Source organism: Salvelinus alpinus, chromosome 16, assembly GCF_045679555.1.
Source record: "Salvelinus alpinus chromosome 16, SLU_Salpinus.1, whole genome shotgun sequence".
Taxonomy (NCBI): domain Eukaryota; kingdom Metazoa; phylum Chordata; class Actinopteri; order Salmoniformes; family Salmonidae; genus Salvelinus; species Salvelinus alpinus.
This window is the reverse complement of record NC_092101.1, coordinates 45,859,416-45,879,700: the sequence shown is the minus strand read 5'-3', so window position 1 is coordinate 45,879,700 and position 20,285 is coordinate 45,859,416. Positions and strand designations below refer to the sequence as shown.

General features: G+C 47.5%; 1 protein-coding gene across 2 annotated transcripts in view; it reads right to left on the bottom strand.

Moving 5' to 3' along the window:
* Positions 1 to 20,285, bottom strand: part of LOC139541585 (DENN domain-containing protein 1B-like) — a 217,083-nt gene that overhangs the window by 39,422 nt on the left and 157,376 nt on the right. The window contains exons 16-20 of one of the 2 annotated variants that reach the window (XM_071346391.1): positions 17,010 to 17,100; positions 13,437 to 13,477; positions 12,985 to 13,020; positions 6,142 to 6,186; positions 5,319 to 5,405 (exon numbers count right to left, since the gene is read on the bottom strand). In XM_071346391.1, the coding sequence (XP_071202492.1) occupies positions 5,319 to 5,405; positions 6,142 to 6,186; positions 12,985 to 13,020; positions 13,437 to 13,477; positions 17,010 to 17,100 (300 nt within the window). Of the gene's footprint in view, positions 1 to 5,318; positions 5,406 to 6,141; positions 6,187 to 12,472; positions 13,021 to 13,436; positions 13,478 to 17,009; positions 17,101 to 20,285 lie in introns of those variants that run through there. The other variant, XM_071346390.1, reaches the window with a different exon arrangement.

Below are 20,285 nucleotides of genomic sequence, written 5' to 3'. Positions count from 1 at the left end.
TGTATAGGTGGGACATAAAGGACCCACTATCACATATTGCGCCGACAACCAAGCAATCACCATGCAAACTACATCTAGCAGGAGCTTTGTAGAAAGAGAAAGGGAGAGAGAGACAGCGAGAGAGAGGAGAGACAGCGAGACAGAGAGAGAGAGACAGAGAGAGAGAGACAGAGAGAGAGAGAGAGAGAGAGAGAGAGAGAGAGAGCGAGACAGAGAGAGCGAGACAGAGAGAGAGAGCGAGACAGAGAGAGAGAGCGAGACAGAGAGAGCGAGACAGAGAGAGCGAGACAGAGAGAGCGAGACAGAGAGAGCGAGACAGAAAGAGCGAGACAGAGAGAGCGAGACAGAGAGAGCGAGACAGAGAGAGCGAGACAGAGAGAGCGAGACCCCATTTAGCTTAGTTTTGTCTTTCGTACCAGGTCATGTGTCTTCTCAGTCATGTTGACACTGGTCTACTACTGTTGCTTTAATGTATTGTTGTTCTGATTAATATTGTTGTTGTAGCTGTTATTAATGGTAATCCCATGTCCACTACTACTATTATTATTGCTGTTAGTCCCACCATTTATTTATATATAAATATATATATATTTTGTGTATATACAGTGGGGAGAACAAGTATTTGATACACTGACAATTTTGCAGGTTTTCCTACTTACAAAGCATGTAGAGGTCTGTAATTTTTATCATAGGTACACTTCAACTGTGAGAGAAGGAATCTAAAACAAAAATCCAGAAAATCACATTGTATGATTTTTAATTAATTAATTTGCATTTTATTGCATGACATAAGTATTTGATACATCAGAAAAGCAGAACTGAATATTTGGTACAGAAACCTTAGTTTGCAATTACAGAGATCATACGTTTCCTGTAGTTCTTGACCAGGTTTGCACACACTGCAGCAGGGATTTTGGCCCACTCCTCCATACAGACCTTCTCCAGATCCTTCAGGTTTCGGGGCTGTCGCTGGGCAATACGGACTTTCGGCTCCCTCCAAAGATTTTCTATTGGGTTCAGGTCTGGAGACTGGCTAGGCCACTCCAGGACCTTGAGATGCTTCTTACGGAGCCACTCCTTAGTTGCCCTGGCTGTGTGTTTCGGGTCGTTGTCATGCTGGAAGACCCAGCCACGACCCATCTTCAATGCTCTTACTGAGGGAAGGAGGTTGTTGGTCAAGATCTCGCGATACATGGCCCCATCCATCCTCCCCTCAATACGGTGCAGTCGTCCTGTCCCCTTTGCAGAAAAGCATCCCCAAAGAATGATGTTTCCACCTCCATGCTTCACGGTTGGGATGGTGTTCTTGGGGTTGTACTCATCCTTCTATTCCTCCAAACACGGCGAGTGGAGTTTAGAGCAAAAAGCTCTATTTTTGTCTCATCAGACCACATGACCTTCTCCCATTCCTCCTCTGGATCATCCAGATGGTCATTGGCAAACTTCAGACGGGCCTGGACATGCGCTGGCTTGAGCAGGGGGACCTTGCGTGCGCTGCAGGATTTTAATCCATGACGGCGTAGTGTGTTACTAATGGTTTTCTTTGAGACTGTGGTCCCAGCTCTCTTCAGGTCATTGACCAGGTCCTGCCGTGTAGTTCTGGGCTGATCCCTCACATTCCTCATGATCATTGATGCCCCACGAGGTGAGATCTTGCATGGAGCCCCAGACCGAGGGTGATTGACCGTCATCTTGAACTTCTTCCATTTTCTAATAATTGTGCCAACAGTTGTTGCCTTCTCACCAAGCTGCTTGGCTATTGTCCTGTAGCCCATCCCAGCCTTGTACAGGTCTACAATTTATCCCTGATGTCCTTACACAGCTCTCTGGTCTTGGCCATTGTGGAGAGGTTGGAGTCTGTTTGATTGAGTGTGTGGACAGGTGTCTTTTATACAGGTAACGAGTTCAAACAGGTGCAGTTAATACAGGTAATGAGTGGAGAACAGGAGGGCTTCTTAAAGAAAAACTAACAGGTCTGTGAGAGCCGGAATTCTTACTGGTTGGTAGGTGATCAAATACTTATGTCATGCAATAAAATGCAAATTAATTACATAAAAATCATACAATGTGATTTTCTGGATTTTTGTTTTAGATTCCGTCTCTCACAGTTGAAGTGTACCTATGATAAAAATGACAGACCTCTACATGCTTTGTAAGTAGGAAAACCTGCAAAATCGGCAGTGTATCAAATACTTGTTCTCCCCACTGTATATACATATATATTTTATTAAAATTTTTCGATATGTATACTTTGACAATGTAAGTAATAATAACTTGCCATGTCAATAAAGTCAATTGAATTGAATTGAATTGAATTGAGAGCGAGACAGAGAGAGCGAGACAGAGAGAGCGAGACAGAGAGAGCGAGACAGAGAGAGCGAGACAGAGAGAGCGAGACAGAGAGAGCGAGACAGAGAGAGCGAGACAGAGAGAGAGATACCCTTGAATTGAATTGAGAGAGAGAGAGAGAGAGAGAGACAGAGACAGCCCTTTGATTTGAATTGAGAGACAGAATGAGAGAGAGACCAAGAGAGAGGTGGGTGGGGGGGGGGGGGGGGCATGGACTTGGATGTGCCAGCTTGCACATAATAGAAAACATGGCAGTTTTTTAATGATGCCACAAGGAGATTCTCCTGAGTAAGTGCTGACTAGCAGAGGAGCTGTTGTGGTGAATGTCTGTCCATACTGTACACGGAGATACAGAGCAAACTAACAAGCGTTGTATAGACTGCTACTACTGCTGATGTTACACACTAGAAAATCACTACTGATGATCTGGCACATTGACAAACTACGAAAAGGAAGAAGGATGTAGAGAGGAGACCAGGGGAAGAGGTAGAGGACAGAGAAAGAGAGAGGTGGAGCTAGATGAGGAGGGAGATGGAATGAGAGAGAGGGAGGGATGGGAAGAGGTAGAGGACAGAGAGAGAGGGAGGGAGGGAGGGATGGTAAGAGGTAGCGGACAGAGGGAGATGGAAAGAGAGAGAGAGAGGGAGGGAGTGAGATGGTTAGAGAGAGAGAGGGATGGGAAGAGGTAGAGGACAGAGAGAGAGAGAGGGATGGGAAGAGGTAGAGGACAGAGAGAGAGAGAGAGAGAGGGATGGGATGGTAAGAGGTAGTAGACAGAGAGAGAGGGAGGGAGTGAGATGGGAAGAGAGAGAGAGGGATGGGAAGAGGTAGAGGACAGAGAGAGAGAGAGAGAGGGATGGGATGGTAAGAGGTAGTGGACAGAGAGAGAGGGAGGGAGATGGAAAGAGAGAGAGAGAGGGATGGGAAGAGGTAGAGGACAGAGAGAGAGGGATGGGAAGAGGTAGAGGACAGAGAGAGAGAGGGATGGGAAGAGGTAGAGGACAGAGAGAGAGAGGGATGGGAAGAGGTAGAGGACAGAGAGAGAGAGGGATGGGAAGAGGACAGAGAGAGAGAGAGGGATGGGAAGAGGTAGAGGACAGAGAGGGATGGGAAGAGGTAGAGGACAGAGAGAGAGAGGGATGGGAAGAGGTAGAGGACAGAGAGAGAGAGGGATGGGAAGAGGTAGAGGACAGAGAGAGAGAGGACAGAGAGGGATGGGAAGAGGTAGAGGACAGAGAGGGATGGGAAGAGGTAGAGGACAGAGAGAGAGAGGGATGGGAAGAGGTAGAGGACAGAGAGAGAGAGGGATGGGAAGAGGTAGAGGACAGAGAGAGAGAGGGATGGGAAGAGGTAGAGGACAGAGAGAGGGAGGGATGGGAAGAGGTAGAGGACAGAGAGAGAGAGGGATGGGAAGAGGTAGAGGACAGAGGGAGAGAGAGGGATGGGAAGAGGTAGAGGACAGAGAGAGAGAGGGATGGGAAGAGGTAGAGGACAGAGGGAGAGAGAGGGATGGGAAGAGGTAGAGGACAGAGAGAGGGAGGGATGGGAAGAGGTAGAGGACAGAGAGAGGGATGGAGGGTAACGGAGACATACAGTTCCTTCAGAAAGTATTCATACATATTCCACATATGTTTTTCTTTCCCCCATGTCGATACAATACCCCATAAAGACAAAGTGAAAACATGTTCTTAGACACATTTATTGAAAGTGAAATATAGAAATATCTCCTTTACATAAGAATTCACGCCCCTGAGTCAATACTTTGTAGAAGCACCTTTGCCAGAGATTACAGCTGTGAGTCTTTCAGGGTAAGTCTCTAAGAGCTTTCCACACCTGGATTGTACAACATTTGCACACTATTCTTTTTTTTATTGTGAAAAACTCCTCAGTCCTTAACAATACCCATAACATGATGCAGCCACCACCATGCTTGAAAATATGAAGAGTGGTACTCAGTGATGTTGTATTGGATTTTCCCCAAACATAACTTCTTGTCCTCAATACAAAGTGTTAATCGCTTTGCTACATTTTTTGCAGTATTACTTTAAAGCCTTGTGGCAAACAGGATGCATGTTTTGGAATATTTTTGTCTGTACAGGCTTCCTTCTTTTCACTCTAATTTAGGTTAGTATTGTGGAGTAACTACAATGTTGTTGATCCCTCCTCAGTTTTCTCCTATCACAGCCATTAAACTCTAACTGTTTTAAAGTCACCATTGGCCTCATGGTGAAATCTCTGTAGTGACTGGGTGTATTGATACACCATCCATCTACCAATAGGTGTCCTTCTTTGCGAGGCATTGGAAAGCCTCCCTGGTCTTTGTGGTTGAATCTGCTCAACTGAGGGACCTTACAGATCATTGTATGTGTGAGGTTCAGAGATGAGGTCGTCATTCAAAAAAATCATGTTAAACACTATTATTACACATAGAGTCCATGCAACTTATTATGTGACTTGTTACGCACATGTTTACTCGTTAACTTTTTTAGTCTTGCCACAACAAAGGGTTTGAATACTTATTGACTCAAGACATTTCATCTTTTCATTTTTGATTAATTAGTAAAAATTTCAAAAAAACATGTCCATTTTGACATGATGGGGTATTGTATGCCTGTAGGCCTGTGACAAAAAAATATACATTTAATCCATTTTGAATTCAGACTATAACAACAAAATGTGGAAAAAGTCAAGGGGTGTGAATAGTTTCTGAAGGCTCTGTTGTGTGTGTTAGTGTGTGTTAGTGTGTGTGTGTTAGTGTGTGTTAGTGTGTGTGTGTTAGTGTGTGTGTGTTAGTGTGTGTGTGTTAGTGTGTGTGTGTTAGTGTGTGTGTGTTAGTGTGTGTGTGTTAGTGTGTGTGTGTTAGTGTGTGTGTGTTAGTGTGTGTGTGTTAGTGTGTGTGTGTGTGTGTGTGTGTGTGTGTGTGTGTGTGTGTGTGTGTGTGTGTGTGTGTGTGTGTGTGTGAGACCAACCTGTCTCTTCTTCTCCATTCTCCGTGGCGAAAGACTCTTGGTGCTGGTGGGAGACCCTGAACAGATCGGCCTACCCTCCTCCTCTTCCTGAGAGAGAGAGAAAGACGGAGAGAAAGAAAGAGAGAAGGGGGAGAGAGAGAGAAACAGGGAGAGAAAGAAAGAAAGAGAGAGAGAGCGAGATAGATAAATTATTCAAGTGAGTGTGTCACATTGTATGTAAAAGATCCTATAACAGTCAGTAATACATGTGTATTTTGAGTGTGTTCAGGTCAAATCTGTTTCATTTTTAACCTAATGTGTACACAGAAACATACAGCCTGGAGAGAACCTGTTGGCCATCCAGCTCCCCTCTCCTCAGCCTCTCTCTGACACTCAGTTCAAACCAAAGCCATCAGGCTTATGGAGACATTCATCTTATAACATTAGCTTTGAAGGAATCAGCGGCTCATTGATGAAATATGGGTTAGGGCTGTGGCTGGATGACATGACAGGCTATAGCCAGAGGGACGCTGGGTAAACATGTACACTCCTGAACAAAACTCATCTCTGAGTGAGCACAAACTCCATAACCAACCGTGTGTGTGTGTGTGTGTGTGTGTGTGTGTGTGTGTGTGTGTGTGTGTGTGTGTGTGTGTGTGTGCACGCGTGTGTGAGCGTGCATGTCCACATTTGTGACATGCACGCATCTTGAACTGCACTGTTGGTTAAGGGCTTGTAAGTAAGCATTTCACGGTAAAGCCTACACTTGTGACAAATAAAGTTTGATTTGAATTTTAAATGTGTGTATGTAAGCCCTGGAGAGGTGTGAATTCACATAGCTCACCCTTTGTTTGAGCCTGCGAATGCCCCTCTTGGCATGACTCTTGGCCTGTAGGAGAAAAACAGGCATTAGCAATAAACACAGGCTCCATTAATATTCGACACTGGTCTGGCATAACATTCCCTGGGCAAAAGACAAAAGACTGAAGCTGGACACGAAAGTCTTCTCAGCTGGACACGAAAGTCTTCTCAGCTGGACACGAAAGTCTTCTCAGCTGGACACGAAAGTCTTCTCAGCTGGACACAAAAGTCTTCTCAGCTGGACACAAAAGTCTTCTCAGCTGGACACAAAAGTCTTCTCAGCTGGACACGAAAGTCTTCCCAACTGGACATGAAAGCCTACCCATCATGAAAGCCTACCCAGCTGGACATGAAAGCCTACCCAGCTGGACAAGAAAGCCTACCCATCATGAAAGCCTACCCATCATGAAAGCCTACCCATCATGAAAGCCTACCCATCATGAAAGCCTACCCATCATGAAAGCCTACCCATCATGAAAGCCTACCCATCATGAAAGCCTACCCAACTGGACATCAAAGCATTCTAGGCTGGACATGAAAGTCAACTATACAACACTGCACTAAGGAAAGGGCATCACAAGCACAAATACACACAATCTACCAGCTAACACCATCCCAGTACTCTACCTTTCAGATATTCAAATGAGAACCTGTATGACTTAATACACATCTTAGGGTTAGGACCCGAAATGGGCCAAATACATGTCTGTCCAATTATGGGCTCCCGAGTGGCGCAGTTGTCTAAGGCAGTCACTATAGATCCTGGTTCAATCCCGGGCTGTATCACAAACGGCCGTGATGGGGAGTCCTATAGGGCGGCACACAATTGGCACAGCGTCGTCTGGGTTAGGGAAGGTTTAGACGGGGCAGACCGTCATTGTTAAATAAGAATTTGTTCTTTACTGACGTACCTAGTTAAATAAAATAAAAATAATAAAAATATTAAAGTATTTAAGGTGTGCTTGATTTGCCTTGGAATTTGCACTTTTGGGACTATTCCAGCGGTTCCAAACTAAATCAAGAGCAGCTCCAGTATTTGAACATATCAGACGTATTAGACGAGGTCTGACAGGGACTGTATGATAGATCCAGCCTTCTATAGGCCGTCTTCACAGCTGGACTTGCCTTAGTCACCGCAGTGTTGATCAGCGCTCCGCCTCTCTGCAACACACACAACACATAATTGTCATTTACCGGCGCGCACACACACACACACACACACACACACACACACACACACACACACACACACACACACACACACACACACACACACACACACACACACACACACACACACACACACACACACACACACACACACACACACAAACAAACACACGCACACACATATACAGTACCAATCAAATGTTTACTATTTTCTACATTGTAGAATAATAGTGAAGACATCAAAACTATAAAATAACACATATGGAATCATGTAGTAACCAAAAATTATTTTAAAAATGAACATATATTTGAGTGGCGCCGGAGGAGATGGATGCCGTTTTACGGTCTCTTAACCAATTGTGCTATTATGTGTTATTTTTTGCGATATTTGTAAATTATTTTGTACATAATGTTTCTGCAACCGTATCTTACGGCAGAAAAGAGCTTCTGGATATCAGGACAGCGATCCCTCACCTCGGATTAGACAAATACTTTTTCAACAACAACAAGCAGGACCCACAAGATATTCTCCAAACACCCGGCAGGGCTGACATCTCAATTGTTCGCATAAGGAAGCGACGCAGAGGAAGTAGAGCCGGATGCCTCGTCAGGACCCGCAGAAGGCGAGTAGGAAAGCTGCCGTTACCGTCAATATTACTCACCAACGTGCAATCATTGGACAATAAACTAGACCAGGTACGATCACGAATATCCTACTAACGAGACATCAAAAACTGTAATATCCTATGTTTCACGGAATCGTGGCTGAATGACGACATGGATATTCAGCTAGCGGGATATACGCTGCACCGGCAAGATAGAACAGCACACTCCGGTAAGACGAGGGGGGCGGTCTGTGCATATTTGTAAACAACAGCTGGTGCACGAAATCTAAGGAAGTCTCTAGATTTTGCTCACCTGAAGTAGAGTATATTGTGATAAATTGCAGGCCACACTACTTGCCTAGAGAGTTTTCAGCTATACTTTTCGTGGCAGTTTATTTACCACCACAGACAGATGCTGGCACTAAGACCGCACTCAGTCAGCTGTATAAGGAAATAAGTAAACAGGAAACCACTCACCCAGAGGAGGCGCTCCTAGTGGCCAGAGATTTTAATGCAGGGAAACTTAAATCAGTTTCTCCCAAATCTCTATCAACATGTCAAATGTGCAACCAGAGGGAAAAAAATTCTAGATCACCTGTACTCCACACACAGAGACGCGTACAAAGCTCTCCCTCGCCCTCCATTTGGTAAATCCGACCACAACTCTATCCTCCTGATTCCTGCTTACAAGCAAAAATTAAAGCAGGAAGCACCAGTGACTCGGTCTTTAAAAAAATGGTCAGATGAAGCAGATACTAAACTACAGAACTGTTTCGCTATCACAGATGGAACATGTTCCGGGATTCTTCTGATGACATTGAGGAGTACACCACATCAGTCACTGGCTTTATCAATAACTGAATTGAGGACGTCGTCCCCACAGTGACTGTACGTACATACCCCAACCAGAAGCCATGGATTACAGGCAACATTCGTACTGAGCTAAAGGGTAGAGCTGCCGCTTTCAAGGTGCGGGACTCTAACCCGGAAGCTTACAAGAAATCCCGCTATGCCCTGCGACGAACCATCAAACAGGCAAAGCGTCAATACACGGCTAAGATTGAATCATACTACACCGGCTCCGACACTCATCTAATGTGGCAGGGCCTGCAAACTATTACAGATTACAAAGGGAAGCACAGCCGCGAGCTGCCCAGTGACACAAGCCTACCAGACGAGCTAAATCACTTCTATGCTCGCTTCGAGGCAAGCAACACTGAGGCATGCATGAGAGCATCAGCTGTTCCGGACGACTGGGTGATCATGCTCTCCGTAGCCGACGTGAGTAAGACGTTTAAACAGGTCAACATACACAAGGTTGCGGGGCCAGACGGTCTACCAGGACGTGTGCTCCGGGCATGTGCTGACCAACTGGCAGGTGTCTTCACTGACATTTTCAACATATCTCTGATTGAGTCTGTAATACCAACATGCTTCAAGCAGACCACCATAGTCCCTGTGCCCAAGAACACAAAGGCAACCTGCCTAAATGACTACAGACCCGTAGCACTCACATCTGTAGCCATGAAGTGCTTTGAAAGGCTGGTAATGGCTCACATCAAGACCATTATCCCAGAAACCCTAGAACCCACTCCAATTTGCATACCGCCCAAACAGATCCATAGATGATGCAATCTCTATTGCACTCCACACTGCCCTTTCCCATCTGGACAAAAGGAACACCTATGTGAGAATGTTATTCATTGACTACAGCTCAGCGTTCAACACCATAGTACCCTCAAAGCTCATCACTAAGCTAAGGAACCTGGGACAACACACCTCCCTCTGCAACTGCATCCTGGACTTCCTGACGGGTCACCCCCAGGTGGTGAGGGTAGGTAGCAACACATCTGCCACACTTGATCCTCAACACTGGAGCTCCCCAGGGGTGCGTGCTCAGTCCCCTACTGTACTCCCTGTTCACCCACGACTGCATGGCCAGGCACGAGTCCAACACCATCATTAAGTTTGCAGACGACACAACAGTGGTAGGCTTGATCACCGACAACGACGAGACAGCCTATAGGGAGGAGGTCAGAAGGCTGGCCGGGTGGTGCCAGAATAACAACCTATCCCTCAACGTAACCAAGACTAAGGAGATGATTGTGGACTACAGGAAAAGGAGGACCGAGCACGTCCCCATTCTCATCGACGGGGCTGTAGTGGAGCAGGTTGAGAGCTTCAAATTCCTTGGTGTCCACATCAACAACAAACTAGAATGGTCCAAACACACCAAGACAGTTGTGAAGAGAGCACGACAAAGCCTATTCCCCCTCAGGAAACTAAAAAGATTTGGCATGGGTCCTGAGATCCTCAAAAGGTTCTACAGCTGCAACATCGAGAGCATCCTGACCGGTTGCATCACTGCCTGGTACGGCAATTGCTCGGCATCTGACCGCAAGGCACTTCAGAGGGTAGTGCGTACGGCCCAATACATCACTGGGGCAAAGCTGCCTGCCATCCAGGACCTCTACACCAGGTGGTGTCAGAGGAAGGTCCTAAAAATTGTCAAAGACCCCAGCCACTCCAGTCATAGACTGTTCTCTCTACTACCGCATGGCAAGCGGTACCGGAGTGCCAAGTCTAGGACAAAAAGGCTTCTCAACAGTTTTTACCCCCAAGCCATAAGACTTCTGAACAGGAGTCTTCCTTTCCTGTGGCGGTCCTCATGAGAGACAGTTTCATCACAGCGCTTGATGGTTTTTGCAACTGCACTTTAAGAATATTTCTAAGTTCCTGACATTTTCTGGATTGACTGACCTACATGTCTTAAAGTAATGATGGACTGTTGTTTCTCTTTGCTTAATAAAGCGGTTCTTGCTATAATATGGACTTGGTCTTTTACCAAATATGGCTATCTTCTGTAAGAAGGAAAGAAATTCCACAATTTAACTTTTAACAAGGCACAGATGTTAATTGAAATGCATGCCAGGTGACTACCTCATGAAGCTGGTTGAGAGAATGCCAAGAGCGTGAAAACCTGTCATCAAGGCAAAGGGTGGCTACTTTGAAGAATCTCAAATATATTTAGATTTGTTTCACTTTTTTGGTTACTACATGATTCCATATGTGTTATTTCATAGTGTTGATGTCTTCACTATTATTCTACAATGTAGAGAATTGTGAAAATAAAAAAAAATCCCTGGAATGAGTAGGTGTGTCCAAACGTTTGACTGGTTCTGTACATCCAACAATACTAGAACAGTCCTAGTAGAACAATGACATCTACCAGCATCCCAGGACTCTACCTTTCAGAATCTACCAGCTACCAGCATCCCAGTACTCTACCTTTCAGAATCTACCAGCTACCAGCATCCCAGTACTCTACCTTTCAGAATCTACCAGCTACCAGCATCCCAGGACCCTACCTTTCAGAATCTCCCAGCTACCAGCATCCCAGGACTCTACCTTTCAGAATCTACCAGCTACCAGCATCCCAGGACTCTACCTTTCAGAATCTACCAGCATCCCAGTACTCTACCTTTCAGAATCTACCAGCTACCAGCATCCCAGGACTCTACCTTTCAGAATCTCCCAGCTACCAGCATCCCAGGACTCTACCTTTCAGAATCTACCAGCTACCAGCATCCCAGGACTCTACCTTTCAGAATCTACCAGCTACCAGCATCCCAGGACTCTACCTTTCAGAATCTCCCAGCTACCAGCATCCCAGGACTCTACCTTTCAGAATCTCCCAGCTACCAGCATCCCAGGACTCTACCTTTCAGAATCTCCCAGCTACCAGCATCCCAGGACTCTACCTTTCAGAATCTACCAGCTACCAGCATCCCAGGACTCTACCTTTCAGAATATACCAGCATCCCAGGACTCTACCTTTCAGAATCTACCAGCTACCAGCATCCCAGGACTCTACCTTTCAGAATCTCCCAGCTACCAGCATCCCAGGACTCTACCTTTCAGAATCTCCCAGCTACCAGCATCCCAGGACTCTACCTTTCAGAATCTCCCAGCTACCAGCATCCCAGGACTCTACCTTTCAGAATCTACCAGCTACCAGCATCCCAGGACTCTACCTTTCAGAATCTACCAGCATCCCAGTACTCTACATTTCAGAATCTACCAGCTACCAGCATCCCAGGACTCTACCTTTCAGAATCTACCAGCTACCAGCATCCCAGGACTCTACCTTTCAGAATCTACCAGCTACCAGCATCCCAGGACTCTACCTTTCAGAATCTACCAGCATCCCAGGACTCTACCTTTCAGAATCTACCAGCTACCAGCATCCCAAGACTCTACCTTTCAGAATCTACCAGCTACCAGCATCCCAAGACTCTACCTTTCAGAATCTACCAGCTACCAGCATCCCATGACTCTACATTTCAGAATCTACCAGCTAACAGCATCCCAGTACTCTACCTTCCAGAATCTACCAGCTACCAGCATCCCAGGACTCTACCTTTCAGAATCTACCAGCTAACAGCATCCCAGGACTCTACCTTTCAGAATCTACCAGCTACCAGCATCCCAGGACTCTACCTTTCAGAATCTCCCAGCTACCAGCATCCCAGGACTCTACCTTTCAGAATCTACCAGCATCCCAGGACTCTACCTTTCAGAATCTACCAGCTAGCAGCATCCCAGGACTCTACCTTTCAGAATCTACCAGCTAGCAGCATCCCAGGACTCTACCTTTCAGAATCTACCAGCTAGCAGCATCCCAGGACTCTACCTTTCAGAATCTAACAGCTAACAGCATCCCAGGACTCTACCTTTCAGAATCTCCCAGCTACCAGCATCCCAGGACTCTACCTTTCAGATATGCAGAGTGAGAACCTGTATGACTTAATACACGTCTTAGGGTTAGGACCAGACATGAGACAAATACATGTTATATCTGTCCCATATGAAAGTATTTAAGGTGTGCTTGATTTGCCTTGGAATTTGCACTTTTGGGACTATTCCAGCGGTTCCAAACTAAATCAAGAGCAGCTCCAGTATTTGAACATATCAGACGTATTAGACGAGGTCTGACAGGGACTGTATGATAGATCCAGCCTTCTATAGGCCGTCTTCACAGCTGGACTTGCCTTAGTCACCGCAGTGTTGATCAGCGCTCCGCCTCTCTGCAACACACACAACACATAATTGTCATTTACCGCACGCACAGGCACAGGCACAGGCGCACACACACACACACACACACACACACACACACACACACACACACACACACACACACACACACACACACACACACACACACACACACACACACACACACACACACACACACACACACACACACACACACACACACACACACACACACACAGGATTTCCATCCAACAGACATCTGGAATTTCCATACAAACATAAGCCGTGTGTACGGACAGTGAGTTTTCTCTATGTATCAAATCTCTCACACAGAAAACACATTCTTAGCATCTTCAGTTTGCCTTTTTTACTAAACAGAGAGATAGATTAAACTAAAATATAAAATACACTCAATTCATTTTAATTGCATATCCTCTTTGTATACCTTGACGGTGTGCACCCACTGTTGATAAGACTTGGAATTACCTGCAAGACATCAAAGGCACGGAGACGTGAAAGTGATTGTGATGAGACACACTGATAACTTGAATTTTATTGGACTGGTGTAGTGTAGGGGTGCAGTGGTGTAGTGTAGTGGTGTAGCGTAGTGGTGTAGCGTAGGGGTGTAGTGTAGTGGTGTAATGTAGTGGTGTAGTGTAGTGGTGTAGTGTAGTGGTGTAATGTAGTGGTGTAATGTAGTGGTGTAATGTAGTGGTGTAGCGTAGTGGTGTAGTGTAGTGGTGTAGCGTAGTGGTGTAGCGTAGTGGTGTAGTGGTGTAATCAAATCAAATCAAATCAAATTTTATTAGTCACATACACATGGTTAGCAGATGTTAATGCGAGTGTAGCGAAATGCTTGTGCTTCTAGTTCCGACAATGCAGTAATAACCAACAAGTAATCTAACCTAACAATTCCACAACTACTACCTTACACACACACACAAGTGTAAAGGGATAAAGAATATGTACATAAAGATATATGAATGAGTGGTGGTACAGAACGGCATGGCAGATGCAGTAGATGGTATAGAGTACGGTATATACATATGAGATGAGTACTGTAGGGTATGTAAACATAAAGTGGCATAGTTTAAAGTGGCTAGTGGTACATGTATTACATAAAGATGGCAAGATGCAGTAGATGATATAGAGTACAGTATATACATATGAGATGGGTAATGTAGGGTATGTAAACATTATATTAAGTGGCATTGTTTAAAGTGGCTAGTGGTACATTTTTACATAATTTCCATCAATTCCCATTTTTAAAGTGGCTGGAGTTGAGTCAGTATGTTGGCAGCGGCCGCTAAATGTTAGTGGTGGCTGTTTAACAGTCTGATGGCCTTGAGATAGAAGCTGTTTTTCAGTCTCTCGGTCCCTGCTTTGATGCACCTGTACTGACCTCGCCTTCTGGATGATAGCGGGGTGAACAGGCAGTGGCTTGGGTGGTTGTTGTCCTTGATGATCTTTATGGCCTTCCTGTGACATCGGGTGGTGTAGGTGTCCTGGAGGGCAGGTAGTTTGCCCCCGGTGATGCGTTCTGCAGACCTCACTACCCTCTGGAGAGCCTTACGGTTGTGGGCGGAGCAGTTGCCGTACCAGGCGGTGATACAGCCCGACAGGATGCTCTCGATTGTGCATCTGTAGAAGTTTGTGAGTGCTTTTGGTGACAAGCCGAATTTCTTCAGCCTCCTGAGGTTGAAGAGGCGCTGGTGCGCCTTCTTCACAACGCTGTCTGTGTGGGTGGACCAATTCAGTTTGTCCGTGATGTGTACACCGAGGAACTTAAAACTTTCCACCTTCTCCACTACTGACCCGTCGATGTGGATAGGGGGGTGCTCCCTCTGCTGTTTCCTGAAGTCCACAATCATCTCCTTTGTTTTGTTGACGTTGAGTGTGAGGTTATTTTCCTGACACCACACTCCGAGGGCCCTCACCTCCTCCCTGTAGGCCGTCTCGTCGTTGTTGGTAATCAAGCCTACCACTGTAGTGTCATCCGCAAACTTGATGATTGAGTTGGAGGCGTGCATGGCCACGCAGTCGTGGGTGAACAGGGAGTACAGGAGAGGGCTCAGAACGCACCCTTGTGGGGCCCCAGTGTTGAGGATCAGCGGGGTGGAGATGTTGTTACCTACCCTCACCACCTGGGGGCGGCCCGTCAGGAAGTCCAGGACCCAGTTGCACAGGGCGGGGTCGAGACCCAGGGTCTCGAGCTTGATGACGAGTTTGGAGGGTACTATGGTGTAAGCTGTAATCGATGAACAGCATTCTCACATGGGTATTCCTCTTGTCCAGATGGGTTAGGGCAGTGTGCAGTGTGGTTGCGATTGCGTCGTCTGTGGACCTATTGGGTCGGTAAGCAAATTGGAGTGGGTCTAGGGTGTCCGGTAGGGTGGAAGTGATATGGTCCTTGACTAGTCTCTCAAAGCACTTCATGATGACGGAAGTGAGTGCTACGGGGCGGTAGTCGTTTAGCTCAGTTACCTTAGCTTTCTTGGGAACAGGAACAATGGTGGCCCTCTTGAAGCATGTGGGAACAGCAGACTGGGATAAGGATTGATTGAATATGTCCGTAAACACACCAGCCAGCTGGTCTGCGCATGCTCTGAGGACGCGGCTGGGAATGCCGTCTGGGCCTGCAGCCTTGCGAGGGTTAACACGTTTAAATGTTTTACTCACCTCGGCTGCAGTGAAGGAGAGCCCGCAGGTTTTGGTAGGGGGCCGTGTCAGTGGCACTGTATTGTCCTCAAAGCGGGCAAAAAAGTTGTTTAGCCTGTCTGGGAGCAAGACATCCTGGTCCGCGACGGCGCTGGTTTTCTTTTTGTAATCCGTGATTGACTGTAGACCCTGCCACATACCTCTTGTGTCTGAGCTGTTGAATTGCGACTCGATTTTGTCTCTGTACTGGGACTTAGCCTGTTTGATTGCCTTGCGGAGAGAATAGCTACACTGTTTGTATTCGGTCACGTAATAGCGTAATGTAGTGGTGTAGTGTAGTGGTGTAATGTAGTGGTGTAGCGTAGTGGTGTAGTGTAGTGGTGTAGTGTAGTGGTGTAATGTAGTGGTGTAGTGTAGTGGTGTAGCGTAGTGGTGTAGCGTAGTGGTGTAGTGTAGTGGTGTAGTGTAGTGGTGTAGTGTAGTGGTGTAATGTAGTGGTGTAGCGTAGTGGTGTAGCGTAGTGGTGTAGTGTAGTGGTGTAGTGTAGTGGTGTAGTGTAGTGGTGTAATGTAGTGGTGTAGTGTAGTGGTGTAATGTAGTGGTGTAGCGTAGTGGTGTAGTGTAGTGGTGTAGTGTAGTGGTGTAGCGTAGTGGTGTAGTGTAGTGGTGTAGCGTAGCGGTGTAGCGTAGTGGTGTAATGTAGTGGTGTAGTGTAGTGGTGTAGTGTAGTGGTGTAGTGTAGTGGTGTAGCGTAGTGGTGTAGCGTAGTGGTGTAGTGTAGTGGTGTAGTGTAGTGGTGTAATGTAGTGGTGTAGCGTAGTGGTGTAGCGTAGTGGTGTAGTGTAGTGGTGTAGTGTAGTGGTGTAGTGTAGTGGTGTAGTGTAGTGGTGTAGCGTAGTGGTGTAGTGTAGTGGTGTAGCGTAGTGGTGTAGCGTAGTGGTGTAGTGTAGTGGTGTAATGTAGTGGTGTAGCGTAGTGGTGTAGCGTAGTGGTGTAGCGTAGTGGTGTAGTGTAGTGGTGTAATGTAGTGGTGTAGTGTAGTGGTGTAGTGTAGTGGTGTAGCATAGTGGTGTAATGTAGTGGTGTAATGTAGTGGTGTAATGTAGTGGTGTAATGTAGTGGTGTAGCGTAGTGGTGTAGTGTAGTGGTGTAATGTAGTGGTGTAATGTAGTGGTGTAATGTAGTGGTGTAGTGTAGTGGTGTAATGTAGTGGTGTAGTGTAGTGGTGTAATGTAGTGGTGTAGTGTAGTGGTGTAATGTAGTGGTGTAGCGTAGTGGTGTAATGTAGTGGTGTAATGTAGTGGTGTAGTGTAGTGGTGTAATGTAGTGGTGTAGTGTAGTGTAGTGTAGTGCCACTCACTTCCACAGAAACCTCCCTCAGTGATCTCCTCCTCGAACAGGTCAGTGAAGCCTCTTCCCGCGTTCAGCTTGGCCAGACGGCCGTCAATAAACTGCAACATAAATTACAACACAGCATTACAGACTGGAGGTAGAGAGGGAGGGAGGGAAAGAAAGGGAGGGAGGGAGGAGGGAGAGAGATAGGGAAGGGAACGAGAGAGGGAAAAGAAAGAGAGAGGGGTGAGGGAAAGAAGGTGGAGGCAGAGAGGGGGGAGGGGGGAGGAAGAGAGGGGTGAAGGAGAGAGGGAGGGGAGGAGGGAGGGAGGGTGAGAGAGAGGGAGGGAGGGAGAGAGAGAGAGAGGGAGGGGGAAGGAAGGAGAGAGAGAGGGGAAGGGGGAAGGAAGGAAAGAGGGGGGGGAAGAGAGAGGGCTGGGGAGGAAGAGAGAGGGAGGGGGGAGGAAAGAGAGAGGGAAGGGGGAGGAAAGAGAGAGGGATGGGGGAGGAAAGAGAGAGGGAAGGGGGAGGAAGAGAGAGGGAAGGGGGAGGGAAAGAGAGGGAAGGGGGAGAGAAGGTGGAGGCAGATGGGGGAGGGAGAGAGGGGTGAGGGAAAGAAAGAGGGGTGAGGAAGAGAGGGGGGAGGGAGGGGGGAGGGAGAGAGAGGGTGGGAGGAGGGAGAGAGAGAGGGGTGAGGGAAAGAGAGCTTTGAGGGAGAGAAGGTGGAGGCAGATAGGGAGCGGGAGAGAGGGGGAGGGGGGAGGGAAAGAAAGAGGGGTGAGGAAGAGAGGAGGCAGGCAGAGAGGGGTGAGGGAGAGGGGGAGTGAGAGAGAGGGGGAGGGAGGGAAATAGAGAGGGGGGGAGAAGGAGGGAGAGAGGGAGGGGAGGGAGGGAAGGAGGGAGAGAGAGCGAGGGGGAGGGAGAGAGGGAGAGAGAGCGAGGGGGAGGGAGAGAGGGAGAGAGAGAGAGAGGGAGGAGGGAAATGGAGAGGGGTGAGGGAGAGGGAGAGAGAGAGGGAAGGGGAGGGAAATAGAGAGGGAGGGGAGGAGGAAGAGAGAGAGGGAGGGGAGGAGGGAGAGAGAGTGGGATGGGAGGAGGGAGAGAGAGTGGGATGGGAGGAGGGAGAGAGAGTGGGATGGGAGGAGGGAGAGAGAGAGAGAGAGAGAGAGAGAGAGAGAGAGAGAGAGAGGGAGGGGGGGGGGGGTATGGCGCGAGGCTGAACAACAGGGGAAAGAACACACCCGACTGGGCAAGTGTGTTTAATGCTACCTGTTACAGACATGTCTCATGATGAGAGGAGGGGTAATGTGGAGCAGGTTGTGGGGATTAGGGCAGTTTGCTGCCTGCTAAGGGTTGGTTTGGCTGGGAGACTGCATGGTGAGGCCTTTTCAGCATCCCAAATGGCACCCTAATCCCTTAGTACTGAACTACTAACCAGGGTCCTGGTCTAAAGTAGTGCACTATTTAGGGAATAGGGTGCCATTTGGGTTGCAGGTCTGGTGTCTGATGCACCAGGAACCTTCATTTCCTGTCACATGGAGTTTATAAAACACTTCCCATAAATATGTTCATTATAAGGCCAGACATTACACGTCCCCCCCACACACACAGAGACAGACCTCTGAGCTATAAACGTTGAGCAAAAAGACCAGCATTTCTCAGATAAAACAACTACAGGGATTTAACAACCCCAAAAAAACTAAAAGAATGTAAATACACTGTATTAATTTATTCAATAAAGTCCTAAAAACATCACAGGCACAGGATAAGAACTGATCCTGGGTCATAAACTAGCTGATATGAACACACCAGCTCAACCCAGGAGGTGCTGGGAGACCTGAACAGACCTGGGTCGTTTCTGTAAACCAGGAAGTGTTCTATGATCTGAAAGATTATTGTGATCTAAAAAGGCAAAAGTGATCCTGAATCCGATCCTGAATCAGATCCTCTGAGATGCTTGATGCATATGGCCTCTGGTGGAATAAGGGTTAAATAGATAAAAACGTTGATTTTAGAGCTGTGTCGACCCAGCCCTCTGTGGGTACAATTAGCAGTCTGCCTGTATCTTGTCAGGGATTGGGTATATCTCTCAGTGGAGCGCTAGGCTAACTAACTACCTAGTGCAAGGCTCTCCTCTTCTCTCCTGTAGCCCTGACCGACTCGTTATAATCCTGCTAATGAGAAATGACACTGCAGGTTTTAACCACCGCATGGTAGCTAGCTGCTCCCTTAGCCTGCCCCAATTAGCACACATCATCACCAAGGCAAAGACACACTTATCTCAACCCAAATCAGCACCTAGCCAAAGCCCCACTTAACCCCCCCTTCTACCCCCTCCACTATCGAATTAGGGAAAGGGGGATACCTAGTCAGTTGTACAACTGAATGCATTCAACTGAAATGTGTTTTCTGCATTTAATTACCCCCAGTTATTGTGTCCAGTAATTAGACATGGCTCAACAATAGCAAGGACCATGGACACCGGGCCCACAGCAAGGACACCAGGTCCACGGCATGGACACCAGGTCCACGGCAAGGGACACCAGGTCCACGGCAAGGACACCAGGTCCACGGCAAGGACACCAGGTCCACGGCATGGACACCAGGTCCACGGCAAGGGACACCAGGTCCACGGCAAGGACACCAGGTCCACGGCAAGGACACCAGGTCCACGGCAAGGACACCAGGTCCACGGCACGGACACCAGGTCCACGGCAAGGGACACCAGGTCCACGGCAAGGGACACCACCAGGTCCACGGCAAGGGACACCACCAGGTCCACGGCAAGGACACCACCAGGTCCACGGCAAGGACACCACCAGGTCCACGGCAAGGACACCACCAGGTCCACGGCAAGGACACCACCAGGTCCACGGCAAGGACACCAGGTCCACGGCAAGGGACACCAGGTCCACGGCAAGGGACACCAGGTCCACGGCAAGGGACACCAGGTCCACGGCAAGGGACACCAGGTCCACGGCAAGGACACCAGGTCCACGGCAAGGACACCAGGTCCACGGCAAGGACACCAGGTCCACAGCAAGGACACCAGGTCCACAGCATCTCTCTCTACACTGCTGTCTCTGGTTTATAGGGCTTTGTTTATTTGTTTGTTTGTTTGTTTGTTTTTGCAGAACAACACTTCAAAAGAGACGTGTGTAAAATGATGAACTGGACAGAAGATAGTATTTATGGCCGTGAATCTCAATCAGGTTAAACTGGGTTGAAATTATTGATATTTTCAAATGACAGTACCAGTCAAACGTTTGGACACACCTACTACATCAAGGGTTTTTCTTATTTT